General features: G+C 49.1%; 1 protein-coding gene across 1 annotated transcript in view; it reads left to right on the top strand.

Moving 5' to 3' along the window:
- Positions 1–24197, top strand: part of PEBP4 (phosphatidylethanolamine binding protein 4) — a 202839-nt gene that overhangs the window by 157421 nt on the left and 21221 nt on the right. The window contains exons 5-6 of the mRNA XM_073325118.1: positions 8724–8769; positions 18935–19051. Coding sequence (XP_073181219.1) covers positions 8724–8769; positions 18935–19051 — 163 coding nt within the window. The remainder of the gene's footprint in view (positions 1–8723; positions 8770–18934; positions 19052–24197) is intronic.

The raw sequence follows: 24197 nt of genomic DNA, 5'->3' as shown, positions 1-24197 counted from the left end.
CCACACCCACTTTCCCTAACCCTGAGTCCCTGCCTTAGTGATTTTCTCTCTCCACCGCTCCCCTTCCCAGTCCCCTCCTCCCCCTTCCTCAGATGGGATCAGACATGTTCTAGAAAAGATTTATGAAGGGGAAAACAAAATATGACTCATTCAATGTGGAGCGGACTTCACCAAGGGCCCAAGCAGACCTACCTCAGAGCCTCAATGCTCCCCTGCCATTTGCGGGACAGTGCGCTGGAATGACCTGCAATGTAATGAACTCCTCTGCATGGCAAAGAGCCGCTCTGGACAATATGCTGGTCTCCTGCCATGCAGAGGAGTTTTGGAAGCTCGGAAGGGGGTTGTGTTTTATTCATTCATATTGTCCAGGAGCGCCAGCCAAATCCCATCCGGCATTTGCAGAAGGCGTCTCAGGTGTCGCAGTGGGTTACGGCTCCATAAATGGGCTATGACAGCATCCTCCTCTCTTTTTTCAGTAGAATTATCATTAAACAGTAAGTTCTTCGGGCTGGGAACTTTTTCTTTGCCGGATGTTTGTACAGCTCCTAGCACCATCAGGTCCTGATTCCTGTATTGCCGTCACACCCGAAAGGCCCAATTGAGATCAGGGATGCATGGTGGTCGGTGCTGCACAAACAGCTGGAAGGGAAGACGGTACCAGCTCTGGAAAGTTAGCAGTCAAAAGAGCCAAGACAGACTAAGAAATTATTTTTATCCCCATTCTACTGATGGGGAAATGAGGCACAAGGAGATTTAGGGCCAGACTTTGAGAGGAGCTCAGGGACAGTGTTTCAAGGGCTCAGCACCCCCCATTTCAAAGGAGCTCAGTTCCCATTTAAGTACCTAAACAAGGGCCCAGTGTCCCAAAGTGCTCAGCAGCCAGCGACTCCTGTTCTGACACTGGTGGTCAGATTTTCAAGAGAGCCCAGCACCCAACAGGCTGAGCTTTATGGAAAATCGGGCCCTACGTGACTTCAACCAAGAATTGAACTTAGATCTCCCGAGTCCAACACCAATGCCTAAATAATAAGACGCCCCCAGACTTTCCTTGACTGGGGTCCCCGGATAGTCCATACAAACGGTAACTTATCGAGCTGGTGTCCCTTTGGGGTTTATATGCCCCGGAACAACATCACTGGTTTCCTCCAGCCCCTCTCCTCCACAGTCTGAGCGGCATGGAGGGTGGGAATTTTTAGCTCTCCCCTTACAAGCCACAGACCACATCCTCGGGAGGAAAAAAGGACGTTAAGCTCAAATGGTGTCATTAAGAAATATTAATGCTCTCATAAAAAGGTATTTAATAAACATGGCAGCACATCAGCGTCCATTAGCTCAGCCCATGCTAGGGATCCACCGAGGCTGTGCGGCAGTACGTGGAACACCATGGGCAGTTACAGCTCAGCGGCCTCCAAGCACACGGCATGTAGCCAGAGCTATTAAACTAACATTGTCACATCCCGGGTGGCCTTGCTGCCCCAGAGCCCCGCATCTCCGTTCAGCCCGGCGCCTCCGCCTCTCTCGCGCTCTCAGCTGTTCCAGCCGGCGCTGGGAAAATAGGTCTCTCCAAAGCTCTGTGCAACGGTGATAGCCCAGCCCCTGGGGGGGCCTGCTCATCGCAGATTGTTACAGAGATTTTACAAAGCAGCTGGGGCCGCACTAGACACCCCCCGACTCCGGGGGAGTTTGGAGCCCGATGGGAACGTGCTGCCGGGCTGTGCCTGAGAGATGGCCAAAGGACCCAGGAGTGCCTAAACCGATGGGATTTAGGCTCCTAAATCCCCGAGACTCTTCTTAAAATTGTGCCCCCTGGCTCAGTTAAGTCTCCAGACTTCAGCCAAAGTAACTGCACTGAGAACAAGCAGCCGCTGGGGAGTAACCCTGGCTCAGGGCATGCGTGCTTAGCCCTGTACCTTAGCCCTTGTTGAACCTGCAGATGAAACCACCTGGGTCAGCGGCGTTCGAGCAGGGCTTCCATAACCAGGGTAACTTTTGTCTCCTGAGGGCCACATCAAAGACTAACCCCTCCCTACCAGCTCTCCCCTCATGCTCCCAGCCACAGATATGTACACACATGCATACTCCAGCACACCCAGTGACAGCCTGTAGCATGATTTATAATACCATCCGGAGAGAGGTCTGGGGAAGGCAGTCCCCACAGAGGCTGCTCAGAGAAACACACTCGGGCTCTGCTGGCAGCAGACACGGTAGATTGTACAGCAGACGTGGTTTCACAAAGGTTGGGCGGTGGAGGCCCCGAGGAAGTGGAGCAAAGTTGAGTTGTGTCTACCCAGTTTGCAGGCCACTCTCCGGAGAGCAGATTCATGTCTCAGAGGACCTCGTAGTGATGGCAGTGGAGAAGACCTGGGGCCAATTTGCCAACAAAATCCCCAGCAGGACTGATTCTGTCTTGCCCCTGGTGCAGCAGGAGCTCAGGGTTCAATCCATGCTCAGTATTAGTGGTGAGATGAACTCTGAGGCCTTTGAAGCATGGTGAACCTCTAGGACTGCCTTGGGGATTTCCAAAACTACTGCGAGTTCAGGAACCTCGGTGTCCCTGTAGCGTAAATCTATGAGGTCACTGGGTTTTGTTTTTTCCAAAAGGCTGCTGAACTGAGAACTAACAGGTGCCACCCCAGCTAATGGGGAGCCTGTTCTATTTACAAAGGGCAGAGGAACTTCCCCGAACGCTCTCCTGTGACAAAGCCCAGCTGGCACAGGTGGGGACCCTGCATATAGTTTTTATTTTGTCCTCATAGTTTCCTTCTCCTCCTCTCCGCTGCCTAATCTAACAATCGCCTTGGATTATTTTAGCACTTTCCTTCTCTGCTCCTTTCCCACTGGTTGCCCCACTGCAGCAGGGAGATGCATCCACATGCCAACGCTCAAAGGATTGAGGCAGGCGTGACCAAGACTCCATCATTCCTTAACCCCTCAACCCCAGCTGGGACCATTACTTTGCACTGGGCGGGGGCGGGTATCGATGAGAGCCCCTGTATTTGTGGGCACAGAGGTGCGCTCCTGGGGACTGAAGGAGACCAGCCGTTACTTAGCATGGTACTTTTCTCTAGTGTAGACAAGGCCAGAGTCCCACTCAGGTGAGACATAAACCGACTAACATTTGAGCCTGTCAAACATTCAAAGCCACAATGCTGGCATGGGCAAAGTGGCACATCCCCACTCGGTATCTCCGGAGTCACTGTGCGTCAGCGTGATTCCATTGGTACAAGTGAAGTTACGGCGGGGCGGGGAGGGTTTCCTCCTCTGATGAGACGAGCTCTTTGATCGAGGTCACAAGAAAATGAATGAGCTGAGAGGTAAAGGAAGCACTTTGATTTGGATGTCCCCATTAGGTAACTAGACTTCATGGAGTTATAAAGCAGATGGGGGTGGTGGATGACCGAACAGTAGCTGGCAATCCCAATAGCAGTGTCAGGGCCAGCTCTAGACAGCGCTAGCCTCCTAGGCAAATAATGTTCTTCATTCCCTTCCCTCCAGAATTCTCAAAGTGGGACCTCCGTGTTTGTCCTTCCCTCTGCTCCCCCATTAACTCTTCCCTTTCGCCAGACCACCTGCATCTCCCTCTCCCAAACTGCCTCATCTCTCTCCTCTCCCTCTCAATTTCGGCATCTGTCTCTGGCTTCCACTCTCCCTGGCAGTGCTGGGTAATTTGTCCTTCATATGGATCTGTCCTCAGGTTAGGAGACCAGCTTTTGCACACCTGGCCTATTATCTTCAACCTCTGTTTGCAGATGGGCAGACGGAGGCCCAGAGCTATGAAGTCACTGGCTCCCATAGATCATTCACAATAGAACTCAGAGGCTGGACTCTTCTGTTCCACCACGAGACACCTCTTCCTCCTCCCCAGAGAGCAGGCCGAGTTCTCTGTTGTGCTGCACCACGTGTAGTCCCTGGCAGTGGGTCGGTGAAAAGTGCCTCAGTGCAATAAACAGCAGCCCTTGACAAGGTGGAAATAGAAAGATAAGGAGCAGGGCAGGGGGGTATCAAGCCGAAGCTGTCTAGTTAATTTTGCTGGGCTCATTTCCATTCAGGAGCACTCCACGCACCGGATGCATAGCGCTAAACCAACACCTCGAAGCATGAATCTCTGCAGGATGCCACCGTACCCCCAGGGAACAGCTGGTGCCCTTTAGTCAATTACCTTTTGTTAACTGAAAACATCAATGGATTCCCACTGCATTCAGAAAAGGAGTACTTGTGGCACCTTAGAGACTAACCAATTTATTTGAGCATGAGCTTTCGTGAGCTACAGCTCACTTCATCGGATGCATCATCATCACTTCATCAGGCAGTGCTGCCTTTGGAGCACTGAGCACCTTCCTCCCCAGCGAATGACAACTGACAGCTCTCACGCTGCAGCCTTCGACCAGCCGCAGCTTCGCTCTGTGCCAAAGTGAGAAGGAGGCACCTGGAACTTCTTTCCAAGTTAGGAACAGGTGGGAAGCCAGACTCCCACCTCCGCCTGCCCTGCACGGGGGAGAAAGTGATTGATTCTTCCCAGCAAATGGGAAGAGGTGGGTGAAGAGATTAACTCATCTCTCCTGCACTTGTAGAAATGTGCTGCTGACCCTGCGCTCCGGTGGGGTCAGGAGGAGCTGGCAACCCGGCCCTCGCAGATTCCAGAGTGGGCAGGCAGTTTGCAGTCTGTAATTGAAGTACAAGAAAGCTGCCTATGTCATTGCTGGGCCCCATTCATCTAATGGAGCGGAGGTGGCTGGGGACTGCCGTCCTCCTGGGGCTGAAAAGCCTGGAGCTGGCCTTCTTGACGTCCTCCAAAAGCACGCAGGTGTCCCACTGAGGAATCCAGCCAGGCAGCCCAGCTAATAAAAGCTGCCCAGGGCAATTGGGGCTGGGTTTGACCCCAGGGGCAGATATGACTCCCCAAAGACTTCAGGCAGGCTCTCCCCACAAACAGAGCAGTGCTGCTCGTTTCCATGAGGATAGGCAGCCAATGAATCAGCAGCCCAGAATGCCTTGGAGGTGCCAGGAGCAGCATCCTTTACTCCACGCTGGCATGAGAGGCCCCCAGGCCAGATTCTGCCCCCCATCACACTGCTGCAAACCCAGAGCAACTCTGACAATTCACGCCGATCGGACACTGGCGTGACGAAGAGCAGAATTTGCTCCTTTGCTTTTAAATCTTGCCTTCTCTCTGCCTCTTTTATAACAAACAGCTATTGTAAAGTGCTCTTCCCCGCACCGCTAGCCCCAACCCCACCGGGCTTTTCCTCTTCTCCCTTCTCAATCAGAGCCTGATCCTCAGATCCAGGGTACGCTAGGATGTGGCCAGATTCCACCGCACCTGGGATCCTGCACTGGCCAGGCAGCCCATACTGTCCTTATTTTACAGAGAGGGAGGAGGCTGGCCTGGATTCACACAACAAGCTGTGGCAGATGCAGGAGCAGAACGCTGCTCCCCTCACTCCCAGTCCCATGTGCTGCAATCAAAAGACCAACCCTCTTCCGAAACATAAATGGCCTCAATTCCTGGCATAGAAGACACCACGCTAACGGTGGCTGGAGGGTGTCCCAGCTCTGAACTGGGCGGGGCCGCACTCTGAGTGTGGTCCTAGAACCAGTTTCAACTCGAAACGTATCCCATTATAGACCCTTAGCCACTAACATCTGTTTGTTCAGTGTCATGCTGTTGCTCCGGCCCTTAAGAAATCGCTGCCGAGGTGGGACCCTCACTCTCAGGGTCCCAGCCCCAGGCGACTGCCACCAACGACCGCTTTCCCTGCTTTGCCTTTGGGCAAAGCACCACAGGTATCTTGTGTCCTGACTCTGTGCCTAGCTCCAGGTGGCCTCACCTGAGCAGTCTGCTGAGTCAGAGAGGCTTGGTCTTTCCTGAAGTCGGCCATAGTTCACTTAAATCGAGCATCAGAGTTTTTAATGGCAGATCAGAGCATTAAAAAAAAATCAGAATTTCCATGGAATGCTCAGCACAGTCCTTTAAATCCCCACCACCACCACCACCACCACGTTCTTGCGTGGGTTTGGAAGAGAGGCTGAGATAAGAGTTATCCAAGAAGTGAAATTCATCCCAAAGAAACTGAGGCCGGGGGAACACTCCTGCCATCCAAGAATATTTGAGCATTGTTCTGGCGAGATAAACTGCTCCGTGCATTGGCAGACTGCGGCATGCAGAACTCCCCTCACACCTTCATGCGGGACCCATCGCTTCTTTCTTTTGATGGGCAAGTAAAATATTAGGCCAAGATTTTCAAAAGCGATGGGTGATTTTCAGTGCTTCAGGATTTGTTTTGGGGGAAGGGAACTTGACACACCCCCAAGGGGCAGTATTCAGTTCTGAGCACCCACTCTCTGAAAACCAGGCCCCTTCCATCGCTCGTCACTTTTGAAAATCTTAGTCATTAGTTTCTTTATCATGAGCGTGATGGAAAGGGAGGGTGAGGAAATTCTGTGCTGTGGCTGGTAAAATTTCATTGGGCTCTGCAAAGCTAATGCACAGAAACTGAGAGGATGTTTGCATTACAATGAACTTTACTATGCAACATGAATCTTGGTCGATGTTCTTATCACCAAGTGACTCAATGAAGATATGGCTTCTATTATTCTTGGAAAGGGTGACGCTTGATCCAGCAATTCTGGGAGTCAGATGCATTCTATCTGATGCTCCTTTAATTGCTAATTAATTACTGCTAGGGCAGGTCAAGACTAAGGTGCATGGGCAGAGCTGGGTGCCTGTGGGCAGGCAGGCCTGGAATAACGGGGGCTGTTCCGGATGAGCATTCACACACATTGGCAGGGTAGGAGGGATAGGACTAGAATAGCAGTGGGTATTACGGTTCCAGACTGGGGTGCACTGGCAGAGTTGAGTGGGGGACTAGTCGGGGGTGCTGCAGGTCAGGAGTGAGGTGCATTGGCAGACCTGTCGAGGGATGTTTGCACGGCATTGGCTTGTGCTATGCTTGGCTCTCCCCATCTGTTAGTGCTGTTTGTTGATTTGCAGCATGTGAGTTCTGCCCGACTGTATTTTGGTCTCAACAAAACCTTATTAGAATTCTCCATAAGTGCTGCAGCAGGAGGAGGTGAGAGAGAGACTGTGATGGGGTGGTAAAGTCCAGGCGAGCTAGGGCATTGAATTGCGCCATAACTAAATTGTCCTAGGCTCTCTCACAAGGTTTGAGAAATGCTCATTCTTGACTGTCCCCGGATATAACCGCAGGCATTGCACCGGATGCACAAAGGCTTGCATCATAGATTTCCTTTTCAGGTACCTGGGACCTGCCTACATCCCCTAACCATGCTAAAGCTTTGGACAAGGCTTTTGCAAAGGCCACGAACATGGTATAGATCCATTCTAGTCTACAAATGAGAACAGCATGGTATAGGCTGGTTCCCTGACATTCCTGGTGGGGAGTGTAATGCACATATTGCCTTAGGGAATCAAAGAGTGAGTAAGCGACAGAGAGAAATTCTCTGGATCCATCAGGGGAAGAAAATCAAAGAGCCTTCGGCTGGGAATTGCTTTGGGAAGCTCCGAAGCTTTTGGTGAATCTGCATCTATTCATAATTCACTCATTGTGGGCTGATTAGAATACAGCAGGCCAGATTCTCAGATGGTGTAAATCAGCATGGCCTCATTGTCTTCAATAGGCCAGACTCTCAGATGGTGTAAATTGGCAGGGCTTCATTGACTTAAATGGAAGCATGACAGTTTACACCAGCTGAGGATCTGTCTCAGCAGCTGTAAATTGCACCTGTCAGGTTTTGTAGGCATCTCTGATTCCTCACCTTCGTTCCCTACACTCCAGCCTATGTGCTTTCCAAAGACACTGTGACCTTCCTGCCATCACAGGGATATTAATTAACTTCTGCCTGAATATCTGTGCACAGGATGGTGTCAGGGCTTTTAGAGAGAGCTTTTGTAGCCTTCCCAGCACCCTGTGGCCCAGATAACAGGTCCAATATGATCCGTCTGACAGGCCCTGTGTGCTGGCTTCAAGAGCACAGTGACAACACAGCCTGCGATTCAGGGGAACTCTACAGTGCATTGGCTGCCGGGCACAAAGTCACTGACACTTTTAAAATATAAATTAACAAGCAAAATATAGGCCCTGGCACATTCTCTCCCCGCCCTTCCCCTGCTTACCCAGGGAAAGGAATGACATCTGTCAGGAGAGGTTTGGAGAAGGTGAAGATGAAGGAAACAAACTCAGTTCAGGAAACTTTCCGGCTAAACTCAAGCGAGGCAATGTCCGGGAGGTGCTCTGTGCTGAGAGGCAGCGCCGCGAGGGAGGCTGCAGCGAGCTGTACTGTGCTAACATTAAACACCTGGGGGCAGGTTCCCCAAGGTACCAATGGCACTTACTGACTTTCAGTGGGAGCTGGGCACCTAACTGCCCCTTGTGCCTTTGAGACCCTCCCCCTGGATGGGTAAGTCTGACAGTGGCTACGCATGTAGTGAGCTGGGGCCCCGCTTCCTGTCTCAAAACTTGCTTCCTTTATGGTCATCCCCACCCCAATCCCCACCTTCTGGCTCATCCACCTGCTGTCTCTTGTCAGAACCTAGACTGTGAGCTCTGTGGGGCAGGGACTGTCTTTTTACTGCCTGTCTGTACAGCACCTAGTGCAGTGGGGTCCTGATCCTAGGCCCCTCTACAACGCAAATAATTAGGTCCGGTGAGCAACTGCGTATTCTGGTGTCCTGTGCGTTAACCGAATCCTTTCTGTCATTGCAGGGCACAGACCTGAGGGCTGGAAAACTGAAAGGCCACGTGCTAACAGGTAAGCTGGGGCTGCACCAACCCAACCAGTCTGACTGTCCCAAGACCTCTGGCGCACGTTATTCAACTTGTATCGGCATGGTGTGCAAAGGGATGGCCTAGGGTCACTGTCTTCCACTGCCATTGGGAGAGCTGGGCACCAGTTCATTTGTGACCTCTCTCTTCCTGGGTCTGAGGAGATGGGGAGGGCAGACAGCTCAGCACCTGGGGCACATGCTTGGTTTTGCTTAACCAGGGAAACTTCTGGCCCATTAAGGAGCAATCTTGATGGGCCCAAAGAGAATTCTGTGAGGGAGGCAGCTGCCTGGAGGCTGGGAGGATGAAAGCCAGGAGGTGCACATGTCGGAAATGCAGGGGTCCTTAGAGCTTTGCAGGGATGTAGAGACCCCAAATTGGTAGAAGCAGGGGCCGCCCCCCGTCCCTGCTTCCCCACCAGATGTTCAAACAAAATCTCTCCATTCTCAGGGCAGGCTCTGATGTGCTTGCCCACCGTCCAAACACATCCACTCATTCCACACATGGTCCCTTTGACTGCAGTTGGTTACTCATGTTAGGGGTTGATACTGCCGCCTATCACCACAGTACCTGGGTGCCATACTAAGGCACTCACCAACCAGAGTAAGAGTATCAGGATCTGGGCCCCAATCATGAGTCTATCAACACGGATGGTGTCAGATCAGAACAGCGGGTAGCCGTGGCCTTTGCAGATCCCCCGCTTCGGAATTTCGGAATCACATTCCATTTCAAGGTGAAAAGAGATTTGCAAAGAACATTTAAAATAACCTCCCTGCACGCACATTTTGATTTGCATTCAGTAAACACATGGAAAGATGTAAATAGCGAGGGATTCCCCCAGCTGCAGGCTTTCAGAGCACCAACAGCCTTGGCCTCGCACCGGAAATGCAGCGAGGAGGAACTGTTTCACATTCTAACCAGACAACAGGTTTCTCTTTGATATCGATCTCTTGTTTAGCTGATACAGGAAAATGAGGAGGTGTTTAAAGCATTGCAAACTTTTTCAACCCCAGAGCAAGCCAGCTGAAGCACCCCCCACCATTCTCCACCTCCTCCCCCGCCCGGCTTCTTAGATTATTCACTGTAGGTGGAATGTCCCCAAATCTCTCTCTCTCTTAATTTGTGCCTGAGCTACAAATGGTGCAAACTAACAAGCAGCTATAACTAGCCCCCTGATTCGTCTCTCCGATGAGACCTTCACTGCCAGCCTCTTGCTTGCATGACATGGACAAATAATGGCTTGCTTTTCGGAGGCCTTGTACATGCCCAGCTCCTGCTGGAATCCGTGGGAACTTCTCGGTGCTCAGCCCATCTGGAAAGCCAGGCCCTCGTTCTCCTTTCTGAGCTCCCTGCATTGTTACACCAGCTGTTGTCTCAGCTGGCTAGTTGCCCCCACCCCCACCCCGGCAGCTGTACAGTGAATTCCGGGATACGTTTCCCTGTATCTGGGTGTGTTGACGCTGCAATTAGACACCCATGGCTGGCCCGGGCCAGCTGACTCAGGCTCAGATTCAGGGGCTGTTTCATTGCAGTGTAGATGTTTGGCTTCGGGCTGCAGCCCAGGCTCTAGGACCTTGTGAGGTGGGAGGATCCCAGAGCTCAGGCTGCAGGCCCAGCCTGACTATACATTATGGCAGCTAAACAGCCCCACAGCTCAAGCCCTCACGCCTGAGTCAGCCGGCACGGGCCAGCCATGAGTGTCTAATTGCAGGGGAGACATACCCTCAGCGTACGCTCTCTGGGTCAGCCCAGTACAGTGGGGCCCTGATTCATGATTGGGGTTCACAGTGGCTACCACAATACCACTACATCATAATAATACTAATAATACATACTAATAATATTAATAATAATACATAATAACATCATAATAATTACCCAAAGTCCTTTGGATCATGCCCCTGGCGCGTAAAGTGCTGTAGGCTCCTTTGGGGTGAGACTGCTAGAGAAATGTAAAAGGCTGTGGCCCAAATCCCCAGGGTGATGACCTCAATAATACCTTCAACCTGAGGAAGGATTGAGTCAAGACCTTGGGGCTTGGCCCTGTGTTGTTATTTTGATGCATGTAGGATTTGATTGTGGTGCACAGCCACACCAGGCTGGGGTGGGAATGGAGGCGTAATGCCCCAGATGGAGCTCCTGGGGGCATGGACACTGCACAGTGTTAGAGAGGAGGCAAAGCTCTCCCGACCCATGTGGAGGGAGAAACAGGGCCATGAACACATCCTCACCACCCTGATTGTGGGGCATAGTACTAACTAAGCCTTCCGTTGTGCTCAGCCCCTGGGGAGTGGCACAAACTGGGGAAGCTCCTTCCACGCCTCTGCAGGAGCTGATCACAGTCCAGAAACTGGTACCTCCATTTCCAAACACAAAGCAGTGCAGCCTGCCGAACCAGGAGGGAATCCCTGCCCCTTTGCCAGAAGCTGGAGTGCGCCCCTCCGACTGCCTACCAGCTGGTGGGGAGAGGAAGCTGCCTCTGGACAGCATGGCTGGGAAGCTCCCTCCCACTTCAAGACAAAAGGACAAGCCACGACCTGGAGTCCCGGCCCCAGTAACGTAGCTGGCTGCTCACTGTACATTTAGGAACAATGTGGACAAATTGAAGAGAGTCCAGAGGTGAGCAACAAAAATGATCAAAGGGCTAGAAAACGTGACCAACGAGGGAAAGTTAAAAAACCTGGGCATGTTTAGTCTTGAGAAAAGAAAGCTGAGGAGGGACCTGATAACAGTCTTTCAATATGTTAAGGGCTGCTATAAGGAGGTTGGTGATTGATTGTGCTCCATGTCTGCTGAAGGTAGAACAAGAAGTAATGGGCTTAATCTGCCCCAAGGGAGAGTTATGTCAGATAGTAGGTTAGTAAAACTCTGGAATAGGCTTTCAAGAGAGGTTGTGGAATCCCTGTCATTGGAGGTTTTAAGACAGGTTGGACAAACCCCTGTCAGGGATGGTTTAGGTTTACTTGATCCTGGCTTAGTGCAGGAGGCTGGATTCGATGGCTTCTTGAGGTCCCTTCCAACCCAACATTTCTATCACAGAATCATAGAATATCAGGGTTGGAAGGGACCTCAGGAAGCCATCTAGTTCAACCCCCTGCTCAAAGCAGGACCAATCCCCAACTAAATCATCCCAGCCAGGGCTTTGTCAAGCCTGACCTTAAAAACTTCTAAGGAAGGACATTCCATCACCTCCCTAGGTAACGCATTCCAATGCTTCACCACCCTCCTAGTGAAAAAGTTTTTCCTAATATCCATCCTAAACTTCCCACACTGCAACTTGAGAAAAGCTGGATGAGCACAAGTCCATGGGGCCGGATCCGCTGCATCTGAGAGTGCTAAAGGAGTTGGCGGATGTGATTGCAGAGCCATTGGCCATTATCTTTGAAAACTCATGGCGATCGGGGAAAGTTCCGGACGACTGGAAAAAGGTTAATGTGGTGCCCATCTTTAAAAAAGGGAAGAAGGAGGATCCTGGGAACTACAGGCCAGTTGGCCTCACCTCAGTCCCTGGAAAAATCATGGAGCAGGTCCTCAAGGAATCAATTCTGAAGCACTTAGAGGAGAGGAAAGTGATCAGGAACAGTCAGCATGGATTCACCAAGGGCAAGTCATGCCTGACTAATCTAATTGCCTTCTATGACAAGATAACTGGCTCTGTGGATGAGGGGAAAGTGGTGGATGTGTTATTCTTTGACTTTAGCAAAGCTTTTGACACGGTCTCCCACAGTATTCTTTCCAGCAAGTTAAAGAAGTATGGGCTGGATGAATGGACTATAAGGTGGATAGAAAGCTGGCTAGATTGTTGGGCTCAACGGGTAGTGATCAATGGCTCCGTGTCTAGTTGGCAGCTGGTATCAAGTGGAGTGCCCCAAGAGTCGGTCCTCAGGCCGGTTTTGTTCAATATCTTCATAAATGATCTGGAGGATGGCATCGACTGTACTCTCAGCAAGTTTGCAGATGACACTAAACTGGGAGGAGAGGTAGATACGCTGGAGAGTAGGGATAGGATACAGAGGGCCCTAGACAAATTGGAGGATTGGACCAAAAGAAATCTGATGAGGTTCAACAAGGACAAGTGCAGAGTCCTGCACTTAGGACGGAAGAATCCCATGCACCACTACAGACTAGGGACCGAATGACTCGGCAGCAGTTCTGCAGAAAAGAACCTAGGGGTTACAGTGGACGAGAAGCTGGGTATGAGTCAACAGTGTGCCCTTGTTGCCAAGAAGGCCAAGGGCATTTTGGGATGTATAGGTAGGGGCATTGCCAGCAGATCGAAGGACGTGATCGTTCCCCTCTATTCGACATTGGTGAGGCCTCATCTGGAGTACCGTGTCCAGTTTGGGGCCCCACGCTACAAGAAGGATGTGAAAGAATTGGAAAACGTCCAGCGGAGGGCAACAAAAATGATTAGGGGACTGGAATACATGACTTATGAGGAGAGGCTGAGGGAACTGGGATTGTTTAGTCTGCGGAAGAGAAGAATGAGGGGGGATTTGATAGCTGCTTTCAACTACCGGAAAGGGGGTTCCGCAGAGGATGGATCTAGACTGTTCTCAGTGGTAGCTGATGACAGAACAAGGAGTAATGGTCTCAAGTTGCAGTGAGGGAGGTTTAGGTTGGATATTAGGAAAAACTTTTTCACTAGGAGGGTGGTGAAACACTGGAATGTGTTTCCACCATAGGAAGGTGGTGGAATCTCCTTCCTTAGAAGTTTTTAAGGTCAGGCTTGACAAAGCCCTGGCTGGGATGATTTAGTTGGGGATTGGTCCTGCTTTGAGCAGGGGGTTGGACTAGATGACCTCCTGAGGTCCCTTCCAACCCTGATATTCTATGATTCTATGAGACCATTACTCTATGATTCTAAGTAGCAGATATCTCTTCCACCTGGCAAGTCACATCATGCCCCTAATGTAAATGTAGAGGAGCACAGTTGTATCTAAGGAGCAGGTTGGATTCTACAAGGGTGGTGGGAGTAGAACACATGGGGCCTGCTTTTCTTTGTACCTTGTGTAGCCATTTACACCAGCATAAACTACAGCATGGGTGTAAGTCACCACCAATCTGATTTAGTAACACTACACCAACAACTGCCTAAGGGGCAGGACAGCAGAGAAGACAAGCCATGGCCTTTCCATGAGTGAGATTTCTCTCTGGCTGCTGTCTGAACAACAAGTCCTTTAAAATCAATTATGCTTAATAGTTTATTTTAAAGCCCCAGTATTTCCCATCCCTGCAACCAATTCCATACCTTGCATTGCTCTTTTGGGAGTTAAGATCATAAGGAAATGACAGTCCGCCACACACAGGCTGGGAGATGCAAAGACACTTTATTACACACCTGGACAGCAGCAGAAAAATGTTTAACAGTAAACTGGCTGAAATAGAACTTATCCAGAGGAGCAAATGGTGTTAAAAAACCCAGTCAGTGGAAGAAATCCCAGCCCACTTAAAGCAAATCCAGGAGCTGTTTGGAAGAAGGTGGGCCCCAGTGGTTTCGCTATAGGCAGATGGTATATGGGAACAAGGACTTGCAATGCAAAATGGGCCACATTCAACCCTGGGGTAGCTTGATTAATTCGAATGATGTTACAGCAGGCAGGGATTTGGCCCAAAAAGTCTCTGGTTAAAGGGATATTGTCTAGTAGCTTAGGAGCAGTTTTAAAAAGAGATTTTCCAAAAAACTGCTGTGGATAGCAGTGTGTTTTATTATTTCTTTCGAAAATACCATTACCGGCTTTTCTTATTTCAACCTTCCACTGAGGTATTGGGAACCCCAACCTGGCAGCTGCTGGCTAGTGCAGCAAGGACCAGAGAGTGAAGGTAACTAGAAAGGCAAGGTCAGATTTTCAGCAGCCAACTGCTCCCCTTGTGACATTTCCAGCCAGACTGTCCAAAGTGCTCAGCACCCAACATCCTGAGCTCTTGTGAAAATCTGACCTTGACGGTGGGCGCTGAAAACCCTGGCCATGAAGGGTGCTGCCTTGCAAAGCAGGAGTAAGTCAATGCCACTGTGCCTCATAGCCAGAGTTTGCAGGGTCAGGCCCAAAGTTAAACTGATTGGGTTTGTCTCACTCCTCAAGCAGAGCAAAATGCAGTAAGCGATTTAGCAGCATCAACAGTGGTGAGAAGTAAAGGAGATCCTTTGTTTTTAATTTCTTCTAATGCTCTGAGGAGATGGCAATTATGGCTTTCTCTTGCTCAGATGGCTTAATTTGATCAGGTCCTGGAGGACCTTTCCACCTTTCGTCCCTTCGCGTCACATCCTCCTTTCTTGAAACAAATATGAAATGCCCCTTTTAGCCATTTTTAGAGTTTAACAGTTATGGAACATCTGCGCACATAATCGCTTTGCATGTCATTAGACTCCCTTTTGTGATGCGTGCTCCATACCTGCGGGTTTCCTGTAGTACAAAGGCCTGAGCTAGATCATTGGATCCAAGCCTCCCTGAATTCTGGGCAAGTTTGGACAGGGCTCCAGATCCAAAATTTACAGCTAAGACTCTTCTCTAGCAGGGAGATGAGATTTTTCCACCCAGGGTTATCAGGTTACAATTATATCACACTTCCTCCTACCAAAACCACAACATGTTGCTTGAAGGTAAAGCTTGTCAGGAATTTTTTCCCGAATCAGTTTTTGGTCAAAAATGCCAATTCGTCAAAATTGAAACTTCATGAACCAGGTTCTGATTGGATGAATCTCCCAACTTGAAAAAAAGAATTTTTGAAACTGTTAAAACATCTTGCACTGACATTTTCAAAACAAAAAATTCAAATTTCTTATTTGAAATGACTTTGGTTCCAAATTGAAGCTAATTGAACTAAAAAAGGGGAATCAAAGTCCAATCAAAACCAAACGTTTCAAAATTATCAAAGCAAAGTTCCCATTGACCCAAACCGGGAAAAAATGTTGGCACACAAATATTTTTGAGAGTTTATCTTTTTGCCCCGGTTTGAGATGGGGGGTTGGGGGGGAATTTGAACTTGAAATATTTGAGGGATGGGAAAACCATTTCCCACGCAGCTATACTAGAGGGAACATCGGCGACGACAATAAAAAGCTAGCCAAGTGCGCAGTGGTGTACATGGACACAGGGCGACGTTCCTGCCTGAGCCCAACTGAGCAATCAGCTAATGCCTTGACTTATGAGAACAGGGTGTGAGGCTGCTTCTCTTGCGGGAAAACTAGAATTCATGCCATTCAGTCTATGCAGCCCTTCAAAAAAGAACTAGATAAGTTCATGGAGGATAGGTCCATCAGTGGCTATTAGCCAGGATGGGCAGGGATGGTGTCCCTAGCCTCGGTTTGCCAGAAGCTGGGAATGGGCTACAGGGGATGGATTACTTGATGATGACCTGTTCTGTTCATTCCCTCTAGGGCACCTGGCATTGGCCACTGTCAGAGGACAGGATACTGGGCTAGATGGACCTTTGGTCTGACCCAGTATGGCCATTCCCCTGCTTTTTCAGGAGATGCTCTGCCTTGCTTAGCAAACAATCCCGCGCAGTACTAAGCATGGCCTACTGATTGGGAGAGTAGCATATTTTATTAAAAATACAAGCTAATATTTAACAACATGTGGGAGGGGCACCGGGGTAGTGCATAAATCACCATCATGTTAGGAGGAAACCTCGATTTTTTGTGTGGAACGGGATTTTATAAACTGGTGGGGAAATACCAAGCCCTAATAATGATGGTGGTGTTTTCATAGCCATCAGCTACTGGCCTGTCGGATGACCCAGCTCCTGCAGCTTGATTTCAAGAGAAGAAAGCATGCAGTCCCCTAACTTGTCAGCTTGTTTCTCCCATCTTGGCTGGCCTTCTCTGATACCTTTAATCTGACTCGGCCTGTGGTTGTTAGTCATGTTTTGTGTTACAGTATTAACCAGGGACCCCATTGTGCTAGGCATTGTGTAAAGGCATAATAAGCGACAGTCTCTGCCCAAAGGAGCCTACAGTCTAAACAGACAAAAGTCCCCAATTTGACCATAAAACGTTCCTTTCCCTCTGAGGTTTGGTGCATGAGGATTTCAAAATGTTGGCAGCGTACCACCAATGAGGAACTGGCTTGTAGACTGAGAAACAATGACACTTTAAAAAAAAGAACTCCCTGGCTAGGGATAACAATATAAAGCAGCCTGCTCCTTGCACTATCCTGCCTATCTCTGTAGAACCAAAACCCTGCTCACTGCAGGAGAACCTGTAGAATACTCGGGTCCAGCAAAGAAATAGCTGAAAAGAGTGAGAGTTAAGGTTTGCTGTGCAGAGAATAAGAGATTAGTATTTATCGGGGGCCATAGGGATGCCCAGCGTTCCACATTGTACAGATTCAAACATGGCCCCCGACCCCGGGAGTTTACAATCAAACGCAGGCAGGATGAGCTCAAACTAGATGATCACACTGGTCCCTTCTGGCCCTTGCAAATCTATGAGAGGATGGGGCAAGAGAGCAGGGGTGAAAAGCAGGATCACGGGACAGAAGGAGGCTGCTCTGGGGAGTAGTGGGCAGCATAGAAGAATATGTACAGCTGAGAGATGGGGATGGGGATGGAGAGCAGGTGGGGCTGGGAGCCGAAATGTGGGGTTAGGGCAAGACTGTGCAGGTGAGGAGCTTGAATGTGATGCCTTCGCGGGCAGGGGAAGGAGTTCGAGGGAGGTCTGGGCAGAGGCAGTCCGGGCACTAGGCGCGGGCAGAGTGCTTTGGAGCTTTGAAGCTAGGGCGGGGACTGGAGAAGCAGGTGGGGTCGAATGGGAGGTTGTTTCAGTGGAGGGGAAACAAGAATGCGCTTGCAAGCAGGTGGCAAGGGGCCAGATGGGTGGAAGATAAGGGAACGGGAGGGGCTGGGAGAAGGAAGGCTGGAGGGGAGAGGATGGGGCGCAGGGGACACATACGATGTGTCCTGACAGGGAGACACCTGAGATTGCACTGCGTTTCTTCAGCTCTCTTTGTAACGACATGCTCACCTGAAAACCCCAGCAGGGTGGTAACTGCCCTGCTCCCCTCTCTGTACTAACCCTGGGGCCAGGCCTCAAAGCGTTGCTTGGCTCATTGCTGTGGAGAAATAGAGTAGCCCCATCCTCTTCTCCAATATAAGAGCCATTTGATGTGTGCACCGCTGCGTTGGATCCCCTTGCACAGGCCTGCAGAGTCCATTTGCGCCGAGCGGCGCCAAGCGCTCGCCACTGTTAAGGAAAAGTTAGCACATGTGACTCCATTTTGGTTTGGGGCCCACCATTGTCTAAAAGCAAGCACATCATGCACCAGGAGGCGTGTTCCTTAGATACTGCATTCCTGTGAAAATCCTCCTCCTTGTCTCCAGCCTGCCTTGACTCCCAGTATCTGTTTTTTTGTCAGTCCCTAACTCCCTATCTCCTGGCCTTTGATGTGAGGCCTCCCATCCTGATAATAAAAGTTACTGATGCATGGCTTTAGGACCATGCTGTGTAATTAACATACTGGTTTAGCAGGAGGAATGCACCAAGCAGGGATAGGTGGTAGATAAGAAAAGGGTTTGTTTATTGGCTAAGGTTTCTGATGCACGAGGGCAACATGCTTTGCTAAAAAGTATATAACCTTTGTATAATCTGTATTCGGGGTCCCCTCCTGGCTAGCAGGGGGGCACCACGCTCTAGCGTAATAAACTTGGTGGTTTTTGGGAACTCTGCAGTTGTGGACTTTGTTTATGTGCCTCAGCCTAGATTCGAACTGTGCGTGACCTATCAGGTATAATTCGTAGCATTTGTGTGCGTGTCCTACCAGGTGTAATTCGTAGCATTTGTCTGCATGTCCTACCAGGTATAATTCGCAGCAGTTGTCTGCGTGTCCTATCAGGTATAATTCGTAACACCTCCAAGGAGCTCCCTGAGCTCCTGGACAAGGCAGGGGGAAACAGCAGAAAGGGCTCGAAGCTGCAACCTGGGATAAATAGTGCAACAGCTCATGCAAAGCACGGGAATGGGGGGGAACACAGTCCCTGGCTTGGAAGTTATTGGAAGCGAGGAGCAAAGAGGGTAATGGAGCGGGGGGAGATTTTTTCCCCTGAAAATGCCAGCTACAAATAAATTGTGCCATACGCACCTGGGGTATGTGACTATGGGGATGGAATTTGGGCCATGCACTAGCCTCATCCACTGCATTTTCTGTCTCCAGACTACGGCCGCCCCACACCTCCATCCCAGAGCGGGTACCATCGCTACCAGTTTCGTCTGTACGAGCAGCCAGCTCACGAGGCCATATCCCTAAGTCCAGAGGAAGAGGCATCTTTGGGTAAGAGATGACCTGCCTTCTCTGTGTGCTGCTGAGCTTGCGGTATCTGTCTATCTCTCTGTTAGCACAGCTGACATCTGAAGGGAATGATCACTTCATCATCTGTCTGCCCGTCTGTTATTTCACCATCTCCCAGCTCAGCGTGGTCAAGTTTTCAAGCTGGGAGGCATCTGAGGACCCCAATAGAAAATAACCCCCAGTAGAGGCATAGCTGGGTACTGCAGAACAGATAGGGACTCTTGGTACCAATCCGTATGGTGCCATCAACAGCAAAGCACCAGTGCTGGCTGGGTGGGGGCGGCAGCAGTTGCCCAGTAGGAAGACAAAAGGCGCTCGAACAAGTTTGGGGGAAGGGCAAAAATTAGGGTCACTCCAAGTGGCAAAACCCCAACTTGCACTTACCGCATCCACTTCAGTGGAGTTGCTCCTCATTTACACCAGTAAGAGGGGAATCCCGCCCCCACGTAAAGCAAAAGACATTAGAGCTCATAGAGGCAGGAGAGAAACAGAAGATTCTGCGCTTGCCTGGATTCCTATTTGTACTGGCCCTAGACACCTGTTTTCTTGCTGTCCAGGTTTCTAACATGATTCCCCTGGTGAATGTGGATGGATACAACTAGGCTTGGCAGCATGTGATTTTTTAAAATAATTTCAGTGGCTAATATTGCTGTTCATTTGTAAGCATTTTTTTACTTTTATCTATTTAAATTTTCACAGTTGCCGAAAATTATGGGGGGGAGGGCGACAGACAATAATTATTTAATGACAGAAGATGCTGAGCTTCAAAAACATGACACATTATCACCATTAAGATATAAATTGTCACCGTCACGTCAAAATATACAAAGTAAATGACCTTAAATCAACCTATAATACATTCTTAAGCAGCATTTTTCTGTCTTTGCCTATCTGTAAATATTGATTCTCACCGATGGAAATATTTTTGTCGGTTTGGTTGTGCACAGTGAAATAGATGTTTACCCATATTTATCAATGAAAATCTAATCCTTCCAAGCCTAGATATGAGAGACCCCTTTTTATATCTGTGAAGTGTATCGTGTCCCTTCTTGGCCCTATAAACATCCAATTTAGACAATAGCAATGAGGTAGTTTGCATGCTGTGAAGCTGGGCGAATAACAGATGTTTTAGTTTGAGGGCAATTTCAAAAAGCCCCTAAAAAAAAAATAATAATTTGGGGTCAGACCAAAAATGGACATTTTTGGTGAAATCAAATAGTAAAAAAAAAAATTGGTTTGAGTCAAACCAAAGGAAACAACATATTGATTTTGTTTGACCCAAAATGTTGCGCTTAGATTTTGAGCATTTTAAAACGTATTTGAATTTTTTTAATAAAAATCTATGAAAATTTTGAAATGAAAAGTCATTTTGAACCCAAAAAATGTGACTGTTTCATTTAGAAAAATGTCTGAATGAAACTGGTTAGATTTTTTTCTGATTTTTCCCCTCAGGTTTCATTTCTAAACAAACAATTCAGTGAAACGTTTCTGTCACCAGATATGCATTTTTCACTGAAAAAATTGTGTGCAAAACATTTTGCCCAGCTCTAACTCACCCTCCCATCTGGCAAAATTCAGTCATGGTATAAGTGAGTGCAACTCCAGTGATTTCAGTGAGCTGAATTAGATCCCCAGAGTAAGGGACAGAATTGATTGAGCAACCTTCTCCCCTGGTGTAACACCATTAACTTCAATCAATTTACAGCAGGGAAGAATTTGGCCTATCATATCACATTTCCCCTGCTCACAGGAAACATGCTTCTCCAAACACCATGATTTTGGTTCTGATCACTGTGCAGAGATGGGGGTGGGTGGGGTGTGTGTTCAGTTTGAATATTGCCAGGTTCTGGACTAACCCCACAGACTCAATGCGTACCACCCCCCTGAATGTGCTGGGTCACGTACCCTATTGTTTGCTGCAATGTGTGTAGTTAAATAAGAGAACAACAATGTTAGATAATTAACCTGTGCTGGTGCACAGAAAAGGGCTGGCAAACTTTGTGGAGTCAGGAATCGTCTTTTTAAGAGAACAGGAGAGAAAATTTCATGTAATACTTTATTACTGTTTTATTTACTTAGCCCCCACAACATACTACAAACATAACCCTGTCCAATCAGCTTGCGGTTTAGTTCTGGCACAGATGTTCTAGACACAAATAACCCACCATGCAATGATATATGAGGTGGAGAAATTTTCCCAAGGTCATTGCTGGGATAATCCTCATTCCTGGTACTTCTGTGGTGGGTTGCATCCAAGGATCTCAAAGCACTTTGCAAAAAGTCACACTTTAGTCTCAAACCCACAGGCAGAAGCAGATGGGGAAACAGATGCACAGATGCACAGGGACCTAGACAAATTGGAGGATTGGGCCAAAAGAAATCTGATGAGGTTCAATAAGGATAAGTGCAGGGTCCTGCACTTAGGACGGAAGAACCCAATGCACAGCTACAGACTAGGGACCGAATGGCTAGGCAGCAGTTCTGCGGAAAAGGACCTAGGGGTGACTGTGGACGAGAAGCTGGATAGGAGTCAGCAGTGTGCCCTTGTTGCCAAGAAGGCCAAGGGCATTTTGGGATGGATAAGTAGGGGCATAGCGAGCAGATCGAGGGACGTGATCGTTCCCCTCTATTCGACATTGGTGAGGCCTCATCTGGAATACTGTGTCCAGTTTTGGGCCCCACACTTCAAGAAGGATGTGGATAAATTGGAGAGAGTCCAGCGAAGGGCAACAAAAATGATTAGGGGACTGGAACACATGAGTTATGAGGAGAGGCTGAGGGAGCTGGGATTGTTTAGCCTGCAGAAGAGAAGAATGAGGGGGGATTTGATAGCTGCTTTCAACTACCTGAGAGGTGGTTCCAGAGAGGATGGTTCTAGACTATTCTCAGTGGTGGAAGAGGACAGGACAAGGAGTAATGGTCTCAAGTTGCAGTGGGGGAGGTTTAGGTTGGATATTAGGAAAAACTTTTTCACTAGGAGGGTGGTGAAACACTGGAATGCGTTGCCTAGGGAGGTGGTAGAATCTCCTTCCTTAGAGGTTTTTAAGGTCAGGCTTGACAAAGCCCTGGCTGGGATGATTTAACTGGGAATTGGTCCTGCTTCGAGCAGGGGGTTGGACTAGATGACCTTCTGGGGTCCCTTCCAACCCTGATATTCTATGATTCTATGATTCTATGAGGTGGACCCCAGGGTCAGAGCAATTCTGTCAGAGAGCCACTGAGAGAACCCAGGATTCCTGACTCCCAATGCCATGCCTTTGTCACCGGACCATCTTCCCTCCCATCCTCCTCTGTGGGTGAAGCATGTTTTGGGGATGAATTCATAGGGAGAGTGGGAGGTCACAAGAAGAGGGAGATGCAGGAAAACGCATGGGAATAGGAACACAAAAAGGAGGAAGGGAGCAGTTAGGAGGGCGTGAAGGGAGTGAGAGGGTCAGTGGAAATAACAGGAGGATCGGTGTAAATGGAGTAGGAGGAGAGCATGGCTGAAGACTCAACATGGTTCTTACCGAAGCTGCCAGGGTTAGAAACGTGAGGATCAATGAGGGAAGAAAAGCAGAGCTGACACAGGGAAGGAGCAGAGTGGAGGCAGGGCCAATTTGTGTGAAGAAATCCCACTGTGGATCAGGCATTTCCTTAGAAACCCTCCATGGATGGAGCACATGCAGGATGAGGGGCTAGTAAAGCACTCTCATCTCCATACCTCCAAGATGCTGGGGGGCTGGGCAGCAGGTCATGAGAACTATAAAAACAGCCAGGACCATTATTATTATTTATTTCTATTGCCTCAGTGCCCTGGCCCTGGACATTGTGCTAGGCACTGTGCAAACACAGGACAAAGCCAGTTCCTGCCCCAAAGAGCTTACAATCTCAGTATAAGACAAGAGACAACAAATGGAGACAGACAGATAGACGGGAAGTACAAGGAAACAATGAGACAATACTGGTCAGCGCGAGGAGCAGAGGTCTCATCCAGCGGCCTAACCATTGTTACATTTTTTGTAGAGGAGAGTTTTAAGAAGGGATTTAAATGAGGTCAGTGAAGTACCTTGGTAGATGGAGGGAACAAAAGATAGCAGGGTGATGGACAGAAATCCTCTGAACCAACAGTCAAAGGGAGGATATGGCATGCTCTGGAAGAGGAGGGCTTTCTGTGTGGGGCAGACAGCAGCCCTAATAATGTGTGCATCCTATGATACCGGTATGTTCCCCCATTTCCTCCACCCCACCCTGGCCAGACTTGTTTGTCTCATACACCTGTTAGGGCTTCTCTTGTAGGCTGTATGCTCTTTGGAGCAGGGCAGTGGAGTGGAGAAAGCCAATGCTGGAGCAGGGCTTTCCCCAAAGACTCATGTTTATGGTATGTTTGTACAGCACCTCACACAATGGGGCCTGACCTGATGTTTCTGCAGTGAGACAGATCCCAGAAAGATCCTAGTTCTACCTCAGGAGGCCCAGAGTCATGCAGGTGCCTTCGAAGGGGTCCCTAAAAGGAGCAGGGCTGGTGTATCTTTTGGGATGAGGCTCAAGGAGCCGCTGTTAAGAGCTGTAAAAAACCACCCAGCCGGCCAGCTCTAAATCACTTGGATAGCAGAATCCAAGGTGGGGAGAGGTCTCAATGGCTGTGAAATGCTGACAAATCCTTGCTGGCACGTCCCCAAGCTTAAGCAGTTTCATCAGTGACACCTCCGAGCTATTATGCATATCAGGTGGTGAGATAAACATCAGGAATAATGAGATTTGGCAATGGAGTTGCACAAACAGCCCTGAAATATTGCTCATAAAATCCCTGCCCCACCAGGCCAGGAATGTCCTCCTCATGGAGGGATGACCAGGGTCTCAAAGAAAACTACTGCATGATGAATTTTTCACAGGCAGGATATTAAGAGACAGGCGGAGGGACAGCTGCAGGGACACCCTGCAAGGTGGCCTCATCCACGGAGATATACGAGAAGCACTGGCAACAAACAACATCCACGTGCAGAGCCAGAGCCATGTCTGTCTCAGAAAGTTGTGCAAACAAGTGCCTTGCGAGCAATGAGAGAATAGGGGTCAAGTGCATCTAGCAAATGATGCTGTGCTTCCCTGCCCTACCCATGCAATTAGTATTGTTATTATGTATTATTTG

The sequence above is a fragment of the Lepidochelys kempii genome, chromosome 26 (genome assembly GCF_965140265.1).
Source record: "Lepidochelys kempii isolate rLepKem1 chromosome 26, rLepKem1.hap2, whole genome shotgun sequence".
Classification (NCBI taxonomy): Eukaryota; Metazoa; Chordata; order Testudines; family Cheloniidae; genus Lepidochelys; species Lepidochelys kempii.
The sequence above is the reverse complement of the archived record's forward strand: the minus strand, read 5'-3'. Positions and strand labels throughout refer to the sequence as shown.